The following is a 13326-nucleotide window of genomic DNA, read 5'->3' as shown; positions in this document are numbered from 1 at the left end:
TGCTATTTTCCCATCAATGTCTTTTGCACATATATAATATATAAATATATTTGTAGGCGAATCAAACCAAACTTTTGTTTAATAAATTGAAATTATGTATAGTGTATTAACTTGTGACGTCAAATCAGGAGGGGTTTGAGAAATTAGAAGATTCACAGAGGAACTGGTAACAAGACAGAAAAAAAGAACTATTAAAGAGCTAAATGTTACATGTACAACATACACTGTATCAAGTCAGAGTAAGGACTGACTCCCTACTTTACCTTTACACATACGTTCTAACCAATGAACCACTCGGGCAAATAATTTTTTATTAGAAAAGACTTGAAATGTCATAAAACTAATTCAACTACATTAAAGAGCTATTTTGTTCAATCTAGTGACATTATAGACTGCAACGTGCGTCATGTAACAGCTTCCCGAGCGGGTCCGAGTCATTATGTCTTGCAGGAAATAAGTAAAGAATAAAGTATATTCAACAATTTATTTTGTTTTCTATTCATCTTAATAAAATACATATCATCTTTGCAATTTCTACATGTATACATAAAAGCATCCATTTTGCTATCACAGGGAAGATGAAAGTGTTTCTTTAACGTAAAAAGATTGCATGTAATCATAAAAGCATTGCCTTGATAGACTACTCTGATTGGTAAGTCAATTACAGAATAAACCAATACGAATCAAAGCTGGTTCACGATCAGTGTTTGACTTCCACAATATTAATGGAAAGATTACTGGCATCCTGTTTATAACACGACTTACATGGACAGCAAGGATTGGCACATTTTTCTGTTACACCTACACGTGAAATGAATCCCGAAACAAACTAGTTACTACATATGAATCATAAGATCAGTATTTTGGTCCTCCATAGACGTTGTCGATTCTATTTTCGGCAAATTGAGGTCCGAACTCCCCTCCATGTCTTCTATAACCAAACTGGGAACAACTATTTTTCGTCCATTATGGGTTATGGTAGATCCTACGGAATGCACGGACATTTTCTTGGGTTCGTATGCCCAACACTCGTCTGCAAACATGTCGGAGTTGAGCTCGAGCTGGTGCTTGATGTCCACCTGTTCCATTCTGCTGTCTGTCTGGTTCAGTTTGTAATCAGACGACAGAGAAGGTTCGTTTGGACTGGTCGTGGATAAATGGCGGGTAGTCTGCTTGAATGCAGAAGTCACTGTGGAAGATATTTTCCTGAAGGCAGACCGAATATGCGTGTTCTTGTAGGCATACAGCCATGGGTTCATCACACTGTTGAATGCTGCGAGATACAAAAGGTAATTTAAAACTTCGTCACAAACCTGAATATCCGTCAGAGCAATCAGGAGAAGTGTAAACTGAAATGGGAACCAGAAAACGATAAAAACCAGTATAAGAATAGCCAATGTCTTGGCGTATTTGCAGTCTCGGTTCACGTATCTCATATGAATTGCATTTGCTATGGACTGTTCTTGGTCATAAATAGCTCTACTTTGATGTTTAGCAATTGTAAATATTTTATAGTAACAGAAAAATATCAGCACACATGCCGGGAAAAACAGCATACTTGCAAAGAGCAAATGACCCCGAGGGTGAATATGTCCGAACCCGCAATTCTTTCGAACAGAATGGCCTTTAGTGAATGACATTGGAAGAGATACAATCAAAGCTGAATAGATCCAAGCAGACACTATAAGAACGTAAGTCTTTCTCTTTGTCATGATCTGAACATATTCCAGAGAATTCGTCAAAGCAATGTAGCGGTCAAAGGCCACTGCAGCTAGAGAGAGGATGGACGCACCACAGGACAAGATCAGCAGACGATTAGGGATCGAGCAGACGAGATCGTGGTATAAGTTCGCCGGCAGGAGTAAAGAGGTAGTAAAAACGGGAATCATCAGAGCCACCAAAATGTCTGCGGAAGCCAGCGATGCAATGAAGAAGTTAGTAGGCGTCTGAAGGCGTTTGAATTTCCGTATGACTCCGATCACCAGAGTGCTGAAAGACAGGACAGAGGGCGTCAACAGCGCCGTGATGACGATGTACCCGTAGTCCGACATAGTAAAATTGTGGGCACTGTGACTAGGGGGACCCTCCAACGAAGAAGATACGTTCTTCATCATTTCTTATCATCTGACAACTAATCTAAAAAGTATAAAAAGTTAATATTTATATTTGACCCATCAATTATCACCTTCTTTTGGTGACGTCTTTCTCCATACTCCATGTATGGAAGCTACTGGTTTTAACGCTCGAATGTCATCGACCTACAATGTTGCACGTTCCTTGTTTTAAAATTAACTTGGCGTTCTCAAAATATCAAAACAATTTTTGACTCCGAGTTACACCTTTCACGGACTTTCTCTTAGTTCTTACCTGCATGTAAATTATGTAAGTTTATCCCTTCGTTTTTTTCAAGTCCCCTGTACAGTAAAAATCGTAATCCTCAATTTGTTTAATTAAGCTTTCAAGGTATATTTTTAAAGGGAAAAAATAAATCTGCTTTAAATTTTGCAAAGAGGCAGGTAGGGAAAAAAAGAAAAATAATTATTGTAGCGATGTCAATGTTCTTTGTTTCTTTAGCAAAATCAATATCTAACAACTAGTATACTAGTAGTCTTAGACTATAAATAAACATTTAATCCTTAATACGTGTATCATATTATATCAGTCTTTTGTAATATGCAGTCATATTTCAACGAAAATAAAAACTAACTCCAATTCCAATTTCTCTTCAAAACGATTGCTAACCATTAACTTTACCATTAAAAGATTTTTTGCTTATGAACTTTTTGAATTTATTCATTTTTCAAAAACTATACTTTTCCGAAACGATATTTAGGATGGTCACTAAAAAACAAAATCTGTGATTTTTTTCCAAAACACTATCATACGATTTTGATCCCATTTCAATAAACATGTACATGTACGCAAATTTTGTACGTATTCTAAATGCTTAAGAACTGTTTGAATTTATTCAATTTTCAAAAACGATACTTTTCCGAAACGATATTTAGCATGGTCACTAAAAAAACAAAATCTGATTTTTTTCCCAAAACACTATCATATGATTTTGATTCCATTTCAGTAAACCTTGGGACACAAGAACATTTGTAGAATATGTACTATTAAAGACGCGATTATTCTGTTTCAGGTTTCATTTCGACGGAAGTGTTGCTATGTTTACTAAAAATAAACATTTCATTTGTAAATTTATCAAAGCGTTATTCCTCTGTGGTCATAAATATCATGAATGTAAGTGATTTCTCTCAAATCACTATTACTCCTACAGTTTTTGTCCGATCTAAACAAGTCAACTTTACAAAGGTGATTCATAAATTGTTGTTTACGTGCCACTCGAGAATTTTTCTCACTTGCAAAAATACGAGGCGAAGGGTTTCAAAATTAGACCTATACTGGGCACCCAAGGCCAAGGAGAAATGAGGGTTCTTTAACATGCTAACCTCAAACGTGACACGGGACCTTAATTTTTAAGAGCCAAGACTTTCACTTCTGGTGCCAAGCCTTTGGCAAAGGAAGAGTCACTACCCATGTTTACGTCTTAGAATTGACGTGGCGCAGTGAACAATAAAAGGATTTGATCATGCCTCCTACTCTTATGTATACCAACAGGCTACCTTACAAAGACAAAGTCAGTCCAACCTTGTTATGTTGAATTCTATGAAACTTAGAAAAAACTCCAAGATATCAGAGAAATCAAGGGTAAAATACCTAAAAAATAAATAGTTGGGACTTCCAAATCACTTTCACATATCCATAATATTCGATATACAGGTATCAATAATTGAAATAGTGAAGCTCCGATGTAATTTTATAGTGAACATTCTTTTAGCAATGAAGTTTGAAGATTTTGCAACTGAGTCCGTTGACGTTATCTTTACCTGTTTATTTTATCTAGCAGCCATAAAACCAACTATAAAAATTACTTGAGCAAAAATTTATCAAATAATTTCAAAATTTTCAAAACGAGAATAATTAATTTTTATATACATATATACCTGTAACCTCCCCTAAGTTTTTCTCAGATTCAGGTGCTTCATTGAGTGCTATTATAGTGTCTTTGATCTTTTGTATAAACTCGCAGTATAAGATTCTGCTTTCGATCCATTTGTTTTTTTCCGGTCTGGTGAATGTTCTCAGATTTTCAACAAACTGTAGTAGAAGCTTTAAAAACCTGAAGTAAAAGATGCAAAATATTTTAGAATACCCAAAATAAACAAGAAAAGTCTCAATGGAACTTTTGTCCTCAGCACTGCTGTAAAATTTCAAAGTTGTAAAGCATGTGTGAAGTTTTTTGTACCTGATGACCTTTGACCCTGTGTGAGTACTAAGGGTATACAGCTTCCAAGTGCAGATCAGTAGAATCATGTGGGCACAGTGGTGAAAAAATGGGCAACTGTAACATTGAAAATAACATACAAATACTACAAAATGGGTACAGAGGTGAAAAAATGGGCATATGTAACATTGAAATAACAGATATGAAATGAGTACAAAAATATGGGCACCCTGGTGGAAAAATGGGGAGATATCACATCTAAATAAGTACAACACTGGGGCACACTGCTGAAAAAAAATAGGCTGGTATGACAATAAAATAAAAGAAATCAAACTAGAAAAGAAACTCGTTGCGAGCAACGAGAGGTCTTCCGCCCGATTCTGAAAAAAAACCCCGCAAAATTGAGCTGAAAAAAGTGATAAAACTTGTTATGAAAACAAAGGGCATTGAACCCGGGTCGTTAGCATGAAAATCCAAACCGCTTACTATTACTCTATAAGAACCAAAGCTCTAAATATACTTGTATATACTTCTGCAACAGTACATGTGTTTTCGAATAATGAAAGACAGGTCACTATTCATAATTTTGTGTCAAACACCACGAGTAAATCTTCGCGATTTTTCTTTGGAATGTTCCATTAAATAGGTGCGATAGCTTCGATGAAAATGAAACAAGAACGTTCTTATAGCTTAAATTTCAATGTTAAGAAAGTATATTTAGCATATTTACACATTCCATATCGTATATAGATAAATAATACTAAATCAGTGAATCTGGTAAACTTTTTACCTTTTTTTTAATTTCCTGTTCATACCCACCAAGAACATATTGATAAAAGCATGCCTACTACAGTCAGGCAATCAGATAACATTTATGTTCAATAATTTAAATCAGATCTTTGAGACAAGAATGTTAATATGAACTCCATTCAACGATATTTTGAAAAATGATTTTCTTATATTTTTTTTTCTTTTCTATTATTTGAATATGACACAAGTCTGCATGAGCAAAACAGTGGTTACATTTAATACTTACTATGTACATCCATATTGTTTCTTAAAAACTATTACTTATACCTATGATTTAAAATCTAATTTTCCGAAACAAAAGATACTAGGTATCGTATTTCATTTGCACATTTAGTCTTTTCTTTTTCTACTTTGAGAACCAGCCAAAACAAATTATAGAAGACGTTTCAGACGACCAAGGATTAAATCATAGTTTGACACAGAATTATAACGTAACAACGACGTGAGAATCCAAGTATTCCTTTACATTTCATTTATCCTATTTTACATTCATTCAAGCAAACGCTCGGCTGACTTCGTAAACCCTGAATTGCGAAATGTCGGATATGACAGAGACAGCCGCCATTTTGGACCCGCTTCAGATTTTTAAATGTTAATATCTAGAGTTTGGATTTATCAATATTCAAACAAATGATACAGTGAGCATTAAAAGAAAGGTTTCTATTAGCATTCCAAAAATAAATGAAAAATATTGAAAAACAAAAAAGTTAGAAAATACGGACTTTTTAATTTCGCTTCCGATAGCAACCGGAAGTAGTAACGACGCACAAAAAGGTAATTCTGCAAATCTAGAAGTGATCATCTATCATCTCTAGTAAGTCTCCAGTTAATATCTTAAGCCATTTTTGAAAAAAAGGGGGAACAAAAATCCGTTTTAAAATCAGAAAACTGTCAATATCTTGGAACCGAAGGTGAGTATTCCAAATTTTCCTTGTCATGCCACAACTTCATATAATGACGCATAATTCCTGAAAGTTTCATTGAAAACCACTGAATAGTTTTCGAGAAATCGCCTGCACAAAATTTTGGGGAAAAAAATAATAATAATAATAATAACTAGAAACGAAACTCGTTGCGAGCAACGAGAGGTCTTCCGTCCGATTCAGAAAAAAAAGAGTAAAATCAAACTGAAAAAGTGATTTTAAAAATCGGACACACGGGGGATCGAACCCGGGTCGCCAACGTGAAAATCCATTGCGGTACCCATTACACCTTTGGGAACCCGCTTCAAATTTAACATGCGAATATTGCGAGATTGCTTATTTTGATTCCAACATACATTACATTTTTTTAAAATTCAGTTTGGAATTGTAAAATGACAGCCAGCTTGCTAAACTTTGCTCAAGATGATCACATCGGAATCTGTTACTTGAGTTTTAACAGTAACTTTTAGGTAGATAATCTATTAGTAATGAACACATAATACTGTTTTCTTTCCTTTTTCCGATATGTATACAACTTTTTATTCCATGCAACTCCATAAACAGGCATGACAATGTTATATATTTCTGCACTATTGTCACCATTTGTCTACTACTTAAGTCGGGTCACGATACATTATTTCGTGCCAAACGTCCCAAGTAGTTCCTAACGCTATTCCTTTGAAATATTTGACCTATTTGATGGATTTGATAGCTTCAATGAAAATTAGAAATGTATGTTCTTATAACCGGAATTTCGAGCGTTAGAAAGTATATTTATCACATTATACAAATATAATATCGTATACGGCCAAGTAACACTAAAGTGTTTTCCACGAATTATGTATCCTGTTTTCCCCCAAAGTGGAGATGAGTTACACGTTCATGAAAAGACTGGAATGTTTCACTGAAAAAAAATCACTCGCCCTCTGACGGTCAATGAATGTTATACTATTTATGTTCAATAACTTGCATTTATTACAAGAATATTTATATAACCTTTAATAAACAATCTTTTAAAAAATGTTTTTCTTATTTTTGTCTTTTCTATTCATTTAATATGTCACAAGCCTGCGTGGAAAAATAAACAGAAGTCAAGTATTACTTCAGAAACATAGTGAATATTAAGGCAGGCAAGTTTCTTGAAAAGCTATTACTTATAACCATGGTTTAGGATAAGTTTTCCCTGGTGCAAAACAAAAAATTGTTGTCATCGTATTTCCACTTGTAGTCATGTTGTATTCTACTTTGAAATGCAGACAAAAGCAATTTCACTAGACGTTTGAGGAAAACCCATATTAAAACAATCCTCAATGCAACGTAATTGCGATGTAGCAATCTAAAGAATCCTTTACATTTCATAAATCTTTTTGGTAGAAGTTTCGTTCATCTAAACGCTCAGCTGACCTTCTAGAACCCGACTTGCTTAATGGCGGAGTTCACGGAGACGCCCCGCCATCTTGGACACGCTTCAGATTTTTAAATGCGAATATCTAGTGTGTGGATTGATCAATTCTAAAATAAATTATATATTAGGCCTTTCCAGTAGGGTCTCCATTAACTTTAATTATATCAAAGAAAAATATTGAAAAACAAAAAAGTTGAAAAAGTGCACATTTTGAATTCACTTCCTGTAGCGACCGGAAGTACTGACGACGCAAACGAAGGCAAAATTGCACATCTATAACTCATGGTCTATCATCTCTAACAAGTCTCCAGTTACTATCTTGAGCCGTTTTCGAGAACATTCGAAGACAAAATTGCATTTTAAAATCAGGAAATTGCCCATAACTTGGCACTGGTAGCGAATTTTCCAACAAACGGAATTTTATATAAAATTCATATAGTGACCTATTATTCCTGAAATTTTCATTGAAATCCACCGAATAGTTTACGAGAAATCGCCTGCACAAAATTTTGTCTAAAAAAAAAAGAATAATAATAATAACTAGATGAGAAACTCGTTGCGAGCAACGAGAGGTCTTCCGTCCGATTCCGGTAAGACAGCGTAAAATCGACCTAAAAAAGTAAACAAAAATTGCACACAAGAGGGATTGAGTTGCCAGCATGAAAATCCAACGAGCTAAATATTACAGTATTGGGACCTCTGCTCTGAATCTTCTTGTATATACCTCTGTATAACAGTGCTTTTTGTCTTAGAATTATGAAAGGCGAGTCACTATTCATAATTTCGCGCCAAACGCTACGAGTTAATCATAGCGCCTTTTCTTTGGAATGTTTTATTAAATAGGTGTGATAGCTTCAATGAAATAAAAAATGTGTTCTTATAGCCTAAAATTCGAGGATTAGAAAGTACCCGGTATATTTAACACATTTTACAAATTCCATATCGTTTGTAAGCAAGTGACACTAAAGCGGTGAAACAGCTATGGTTTTTTAACTTTTTAAAAATTCCCTGTTTATCCCCGAAGTGAACTCTCCCGATTAGTTAAACTTTCATGAAAAGGTTGAACTGTTTCGCCGAAGAAAATGCTCGCCTCACGACGGTCAGGGAATTGGATACCATTTATGCTCAATAACTTGAATCAGCTCTTTGAGACAAGAATGCTGATATAAACTCCATTAAACGATCTGTCAAAAAATGGTTCTCTTATTTTTGTCTTTTCTATTAGTTTAATATGACACGAATGTGCATCGGAAAGACAGTGGTTAAGTTTTATACTTACAATTTCATTGATATTCTTTCTGAGAGAGTATTACTTATAATTATGATTTAAGATCTGTTTTTCCGTCGTGCACAAGATATTAAGCATCGAATTTCATTTGCATAATATTATTATGTCTCTTCTTTTTTTTTTACTTTGAGATCCAGCCAAAACCCATTATAGAAGATACGTTAGTTTGAAACAGAATTGCGACGTAACTACGACGTGTCAACCCAAGAATTCCTTTACATTTCATTTATCCTTATGATACCTTCGTTCAAGCAAACGCTCAGCTGCCTCCGTAAACCCCGATTGCGAAATACCGGAGACAGCCGCCATTTTGGACCCGCTTTAGATTTTTGAATGCTTTTATCTGGAGTTTGGATTAATGAATATTCAAACAAATTATAAAGTAAGCATCATAAGAAGGGTTTCTATTAACATACCAAAAATAAATGAAAAATATTGAAAAACAAAAAAGTTAGAAAATACGATATTTTTTAATTTGCATCTCGTAACGACCGGAAGTATTGACGACGCACGAAAAGGTGATTCTGCAAACCAGAAAGTCATGATCTATCATCTCCAATAAGTCTCCATTTCATATACTTAGCTATTTTTGAGAAAAAGGGGCGACAAAATTGCATTTTAAAATCAGGAAATTGTCCATAACTTGGCACCAGAAGAGAATTTTCCAAATTTCTCTTGGATGTAACAACTTCATATAATAACACATATTTTGTGAAAGTTATATGAAAAACCGCTGAATAGTTTTCGAGAAATCGCCTGCACAAAATTTTGTCAAAAAAAAGAATAATAATAATAATAATAAGAATAATAATAAGAAACAGTAGAATCACTATAAGGTCTTCCGTGAAGACGGAAGACCTTAATAATAAGAAACAATAGAATCACTATAAGGTCTTCCGTGAAGACGGAAGACCTTAATAAGAAACAGTAGAATCCCTAGAAGGTCTTCCGTGAAGACGGAAGACCTTAATTAGTACATTATTGGCACAGTGGTAAAAAAAACTGAGCAGTTGTAACATCAAAATAACATATAAAGTACTGAGTGCATTAGGGCGTAGTGGTTGAAAAATGGGCTGCTGTAAAATCAAAATAACAGAAATTAAATATGGGCACAGTGGTGAAAAATGAACTGTTGTAACATCAAAAATAATTCATACTGGATCAGAATTCTAAATTCCTTACAAGGTTCTGTTGCTATCTAAATCAGAATTCTAATTTCCTGATAAAACATACAATATGTGTCTGTCTATAGATACGATTTATAACCTCCTTATGAGACATGTAAGGTTCTGTCTCTGTCTACACGATCAGAGTTCTGACTTCCTTTTAAGACATTAATATTCTTAAATAATCTGTATTAACTTGAGTTTTCTTACCTCCTTAATAATAAGACAGCTAATTTTTCTTCTGCCTCTTTCCCTCAAACCATACCTTGTTATAAGAGACCTAAGATTCTGCCTCTGTCTTGATCTGAGGTCTTTCCTTCCCAGCAGTTCCTGTTTGGTTCTAAGGGAGTCAAAAACCTGTTGTAGGACTGTATGTAACTCCGAAAGAACTCGGGACAATAGACCCACTATTTCAGCCTCCCCACGCCCCCCTCCCTCAACTCTCGTATCTTTGGCCTGAAGTCTGTAGAGTGTCGACAGCCTCTCCCTCATCAGGGCCCTGACTAGGGGTCTCCCATCACTGAACATCTGAAACAGACTAATCCACCAATGGTGAGTTAAGAATAGAGAGCAAGAGTTCTCATGGAATTACAGAAAAACCTGACACTAATCCAACCACCATTGGTTTCAAAGAAATTGGCCAGATCAGGCAATATTCCAGATTTATTACCTAATCCAATAAATTTTATTGTTTTATTGTAAATTAAATATTTTCATCTATTCTGTATGTGTTTTTAGTTTTTCTTATCTTTTCAAATCGATCTATTGACTAGCGATCTATTGACCGGTCAGTAGACTGCACGTTCTATTGACCGGCAACGTATTTCGGAAAAAACTGATCCAGGTTTCAAATTTAGTTGTTTGTAACACTGCACAGACATGGTAAACAATCATCTTATTCGATCTTTCGACATTGGTTTTAAAAATTGTGTGATTTCAATGGTCGGATATTTTATTTAATGAGAGTTACTTTTAATTAATACACTGTGGGACGTGGAGACCGCTCCTTCGGGTGAGACCTCTATCGACCGAGGTCCCGTGTCCCAGTAGGTGCACTGCTAGCATGAAAAAGGTCCCTCTCCACTGGCAAGTGGTGGTCACTGTTGGCGTCTCCATATGAGTGAAAATTTTTTGAGAGGAATGTAACCAATAGTCTATACTATCAATCTTTAATTAATATTAAAGATGCACCATATCTAGGCATAAATTTACAATATGGTACGGGAACCTTCTGTACTGAATATACAATTGTGAACACTAAAGGATACGGAAAATAAAATTAGGTAGCTGGCCTCAGGCAATAGAACACACTGAGCTGTTCCCTGCACCTCGGGAAAAATATTCTGGTCTATTGACTGCTCAGGCATTAAATAATTGTACAGTATATTACATAACATTTTAAACAATTGAAATTACTTCAAGAGACTTGAATTTTAATCGTATTAGACAAGGTTTCAGAATACATAACATCCAGATTAGACAAGTTTGACTGTATATGAATAGCAATACTAGTACTTTCAACTTACCCTATAATGGGCTATGTTTGAGACAAAAGCAATATGGTTTACATGTGTTTAATATGGTATATTGGTATGTTAAAGCAATATGAGCTGCAACTTTGATGTCTGAATATTTTGTTGCAAAATTGTAATTATTTCAATAACAGAAAAAAAATAATGTAAATAAACTTCTGTTGATCATATTTGCAACGGAAGAACTATTTACAAAAAGTTTCTATTGGATCAAAATAACATTATTGTAATCCTGTACAATAATGATTTCTTCTATAAAACTGTATATTGGACTGTATATAGAAGTCTTTCTCCTGCTTTATTTTAGTCTAATTGATCATATAGGTTAAGTTACATACACATTTATCTTAGTAACACATTTTAACAGCAAATTAAATTTTCAAAAATGCAACTCATATTGCTTTAATGAAAATTCAATCACAGAAATAACTGATTAAGCTATTTAGACACATGCTAAATTCTAAATGTTGTGTGTAGAACCTTTTATTTATATCTTCTGCAGAGTGAGGAAAACACCAGTTCTCACAGACACACAAAACAATGTCTTTTGTGACACCCTGTACTTCATCATATACCCTTCTGTCCTCTGCAAGGTACAACTGAAATGGTTGTCGATGGTCTCTGTATAAGATTAATTTAGTGCAAGATTAATTAATTAATTAAGTGCAAGATTAATTAATAAATAAAGGATTCATTTTTTCATACCCATTAACAATTCTCTAAATCTTCCTTGTTCTCTGTAAAATCATAGTATTTTATCACAATCAAAAAATTTTTTTTCTGAAAAACTATCTTGCCTTAGAGTCAATGTTTCTTCATACTTCAAGACATCAGGGAAAGAAGCAGTAATATTCACACTTTCTACAATCTGCAATTGTTTAAAAGTATCAAATTTATACAATACTAGGTAAACAATACCTTTTATTCATAGATTCTACTTTTTTACTGCCAAATGATGGCTGAAACACTACCCGTACAATGAAACCCTTTCATGGGGAATCATAAAGATTAATTTAAAAATAAATTCGCAAAGAATTCAAGTTTTAAAATATTTCCCTATACATAGGTTTACATTTACCTTTTGTTTGATGATTGATATAGGGTGGAAAACAGAGCAGTACTGTGACTCAAAATCTGTCAGTTCTTCCAGTAACCCATTCTGCAATTATGATAAAAAAAGAAATTTGAAGTTTAATTTCAGTATCCTAAACACTGACATCTCAAATATTATCCCAACTATTATATATTTATTGAATGAGTTTGAGGGCAACATGACAGTGTTTTGTTGGACTCAAGAACCAAACTGTTTTCTTGAGGCCATTAGGCCACAACCAGACTGTTTGGTTCGAGGGTCGACAAAACGCAATCTGCCCGAGAACACAGACAATAAATGTTTTGTTATACCTTTTGATATTTTTTTGACATACATGTACCGGTATATTGTACTGTCTTCCTTAATGTTAAACTGAGATACGTCACCATTAAACATCAACAAATGCAAATGAGATTATGCTCTGCCCATTGTTTGACGTAAGCAGTCCAACATGTCATTAACAGGTCCAACATCTCACTCAGCAGTCAAACATCGATTTTTTTATGCCAGCTCAGCAAAACATTAGAAATGTTAGACTTTTTTTCCATAAAGATTTGTTTAGGAACAAATTTCTAAACATATACCAAAGCTGGATCATTTAGTCTAAAGACGGCCATTTTAAAAATATTGAAAACATGGACAACAAACACAATTATGTATTAAACAAGAGGCCCACGGGCCTTATAGGTCACCTGAGCATCATGCAACAACTTTCAAATGATTGAATTTGGTTTATGTTTTAAGCTAGATGCTATGGCATTCACAATTTTGAAAGAGGCACCATTGCTAATCATAACTTTACACTTAGCAATTGTTTA

General features: G+C 34.3%; 2 protein-coding genes across 2 annotated transcripts in view; both read right to left on the bottom strand.

The window, feature by feature from the left end:
• Positions 1-470: 470 nt before the first annotated feature.
• LOC134264540 (alpha-2A adrenergic receptor-like) lies at positions 471-4159 on the bottom strand. Its single transcript, XM_062746833.1, has 2 exons — positions 4018-4159; positions 471-2131 (listed from the first exon to the last, which is right to left on the bottom strand). Exon 2 carries the CDS (start codon positions 2112-2114, stop codon positions 837-839), a length of 1278 nt encoding a protein of 425 aa, XP_062602817.1. The 5' UTR covers positions 2115-2131; positions 4018-4159; the 3' UTR covers positions 471-836.
• Positions 2053-13326, bottom strand: part of LOC134264539 (endoplasmic reticulum membrane-associated RNA degradation protein-like) — a 33256-nt gene continuing 21982 nt past the window's right edge. Inside the window, exons 11-17 of the mRNA XM_062746832.1 lie at positions 12494-12574; positions 12213-12283; positions 11896-12036; positions 10149-10421; positions 4313-4408; positions 4011-4186; positions 2053-2136 (exon numbers count right to left, since the gene is read on the bottom strand). Of these exons, the coding sequence (XP_062602816.1) occupies positions 2132-2136; positions 4011-4186; positions 4313-4408; positions 10149-10421; positions 11896-12036; positions 12213-12283; positions 12494-12574 (843 nt within the window). The 3' untranslated portion in view covers positions 2053-2131. The remainder of the gene's footprint in view (positions 2137-4010; positions 4187-4312; positions 4409-10148; positions 10422-11895; positions 12037-12212; positions 12284-12493; positions 12575-13326) is intronic.

Source organism: Saccostrea cucullata, unplaced genomic scaffold, assembly GCF_032062105.1.
Source record: "Saccostrea cucullata isolate Sc308-1 unplaced genomic scaffold, CSIRO_AGI_Scuc_v1 ctg934, whole genome shotgun sequence".
In the NCBI taxonomy this organism is placed as follows: Eukaryota; Metazoa; Mollusca; class Bivalvia; order Ostreida; family Ostreidae; genus Saccostrea; species Saccostrea cuccullata.
This window is presented reverse-complemented; position numbering and strand designations above follow the sequence as displayed.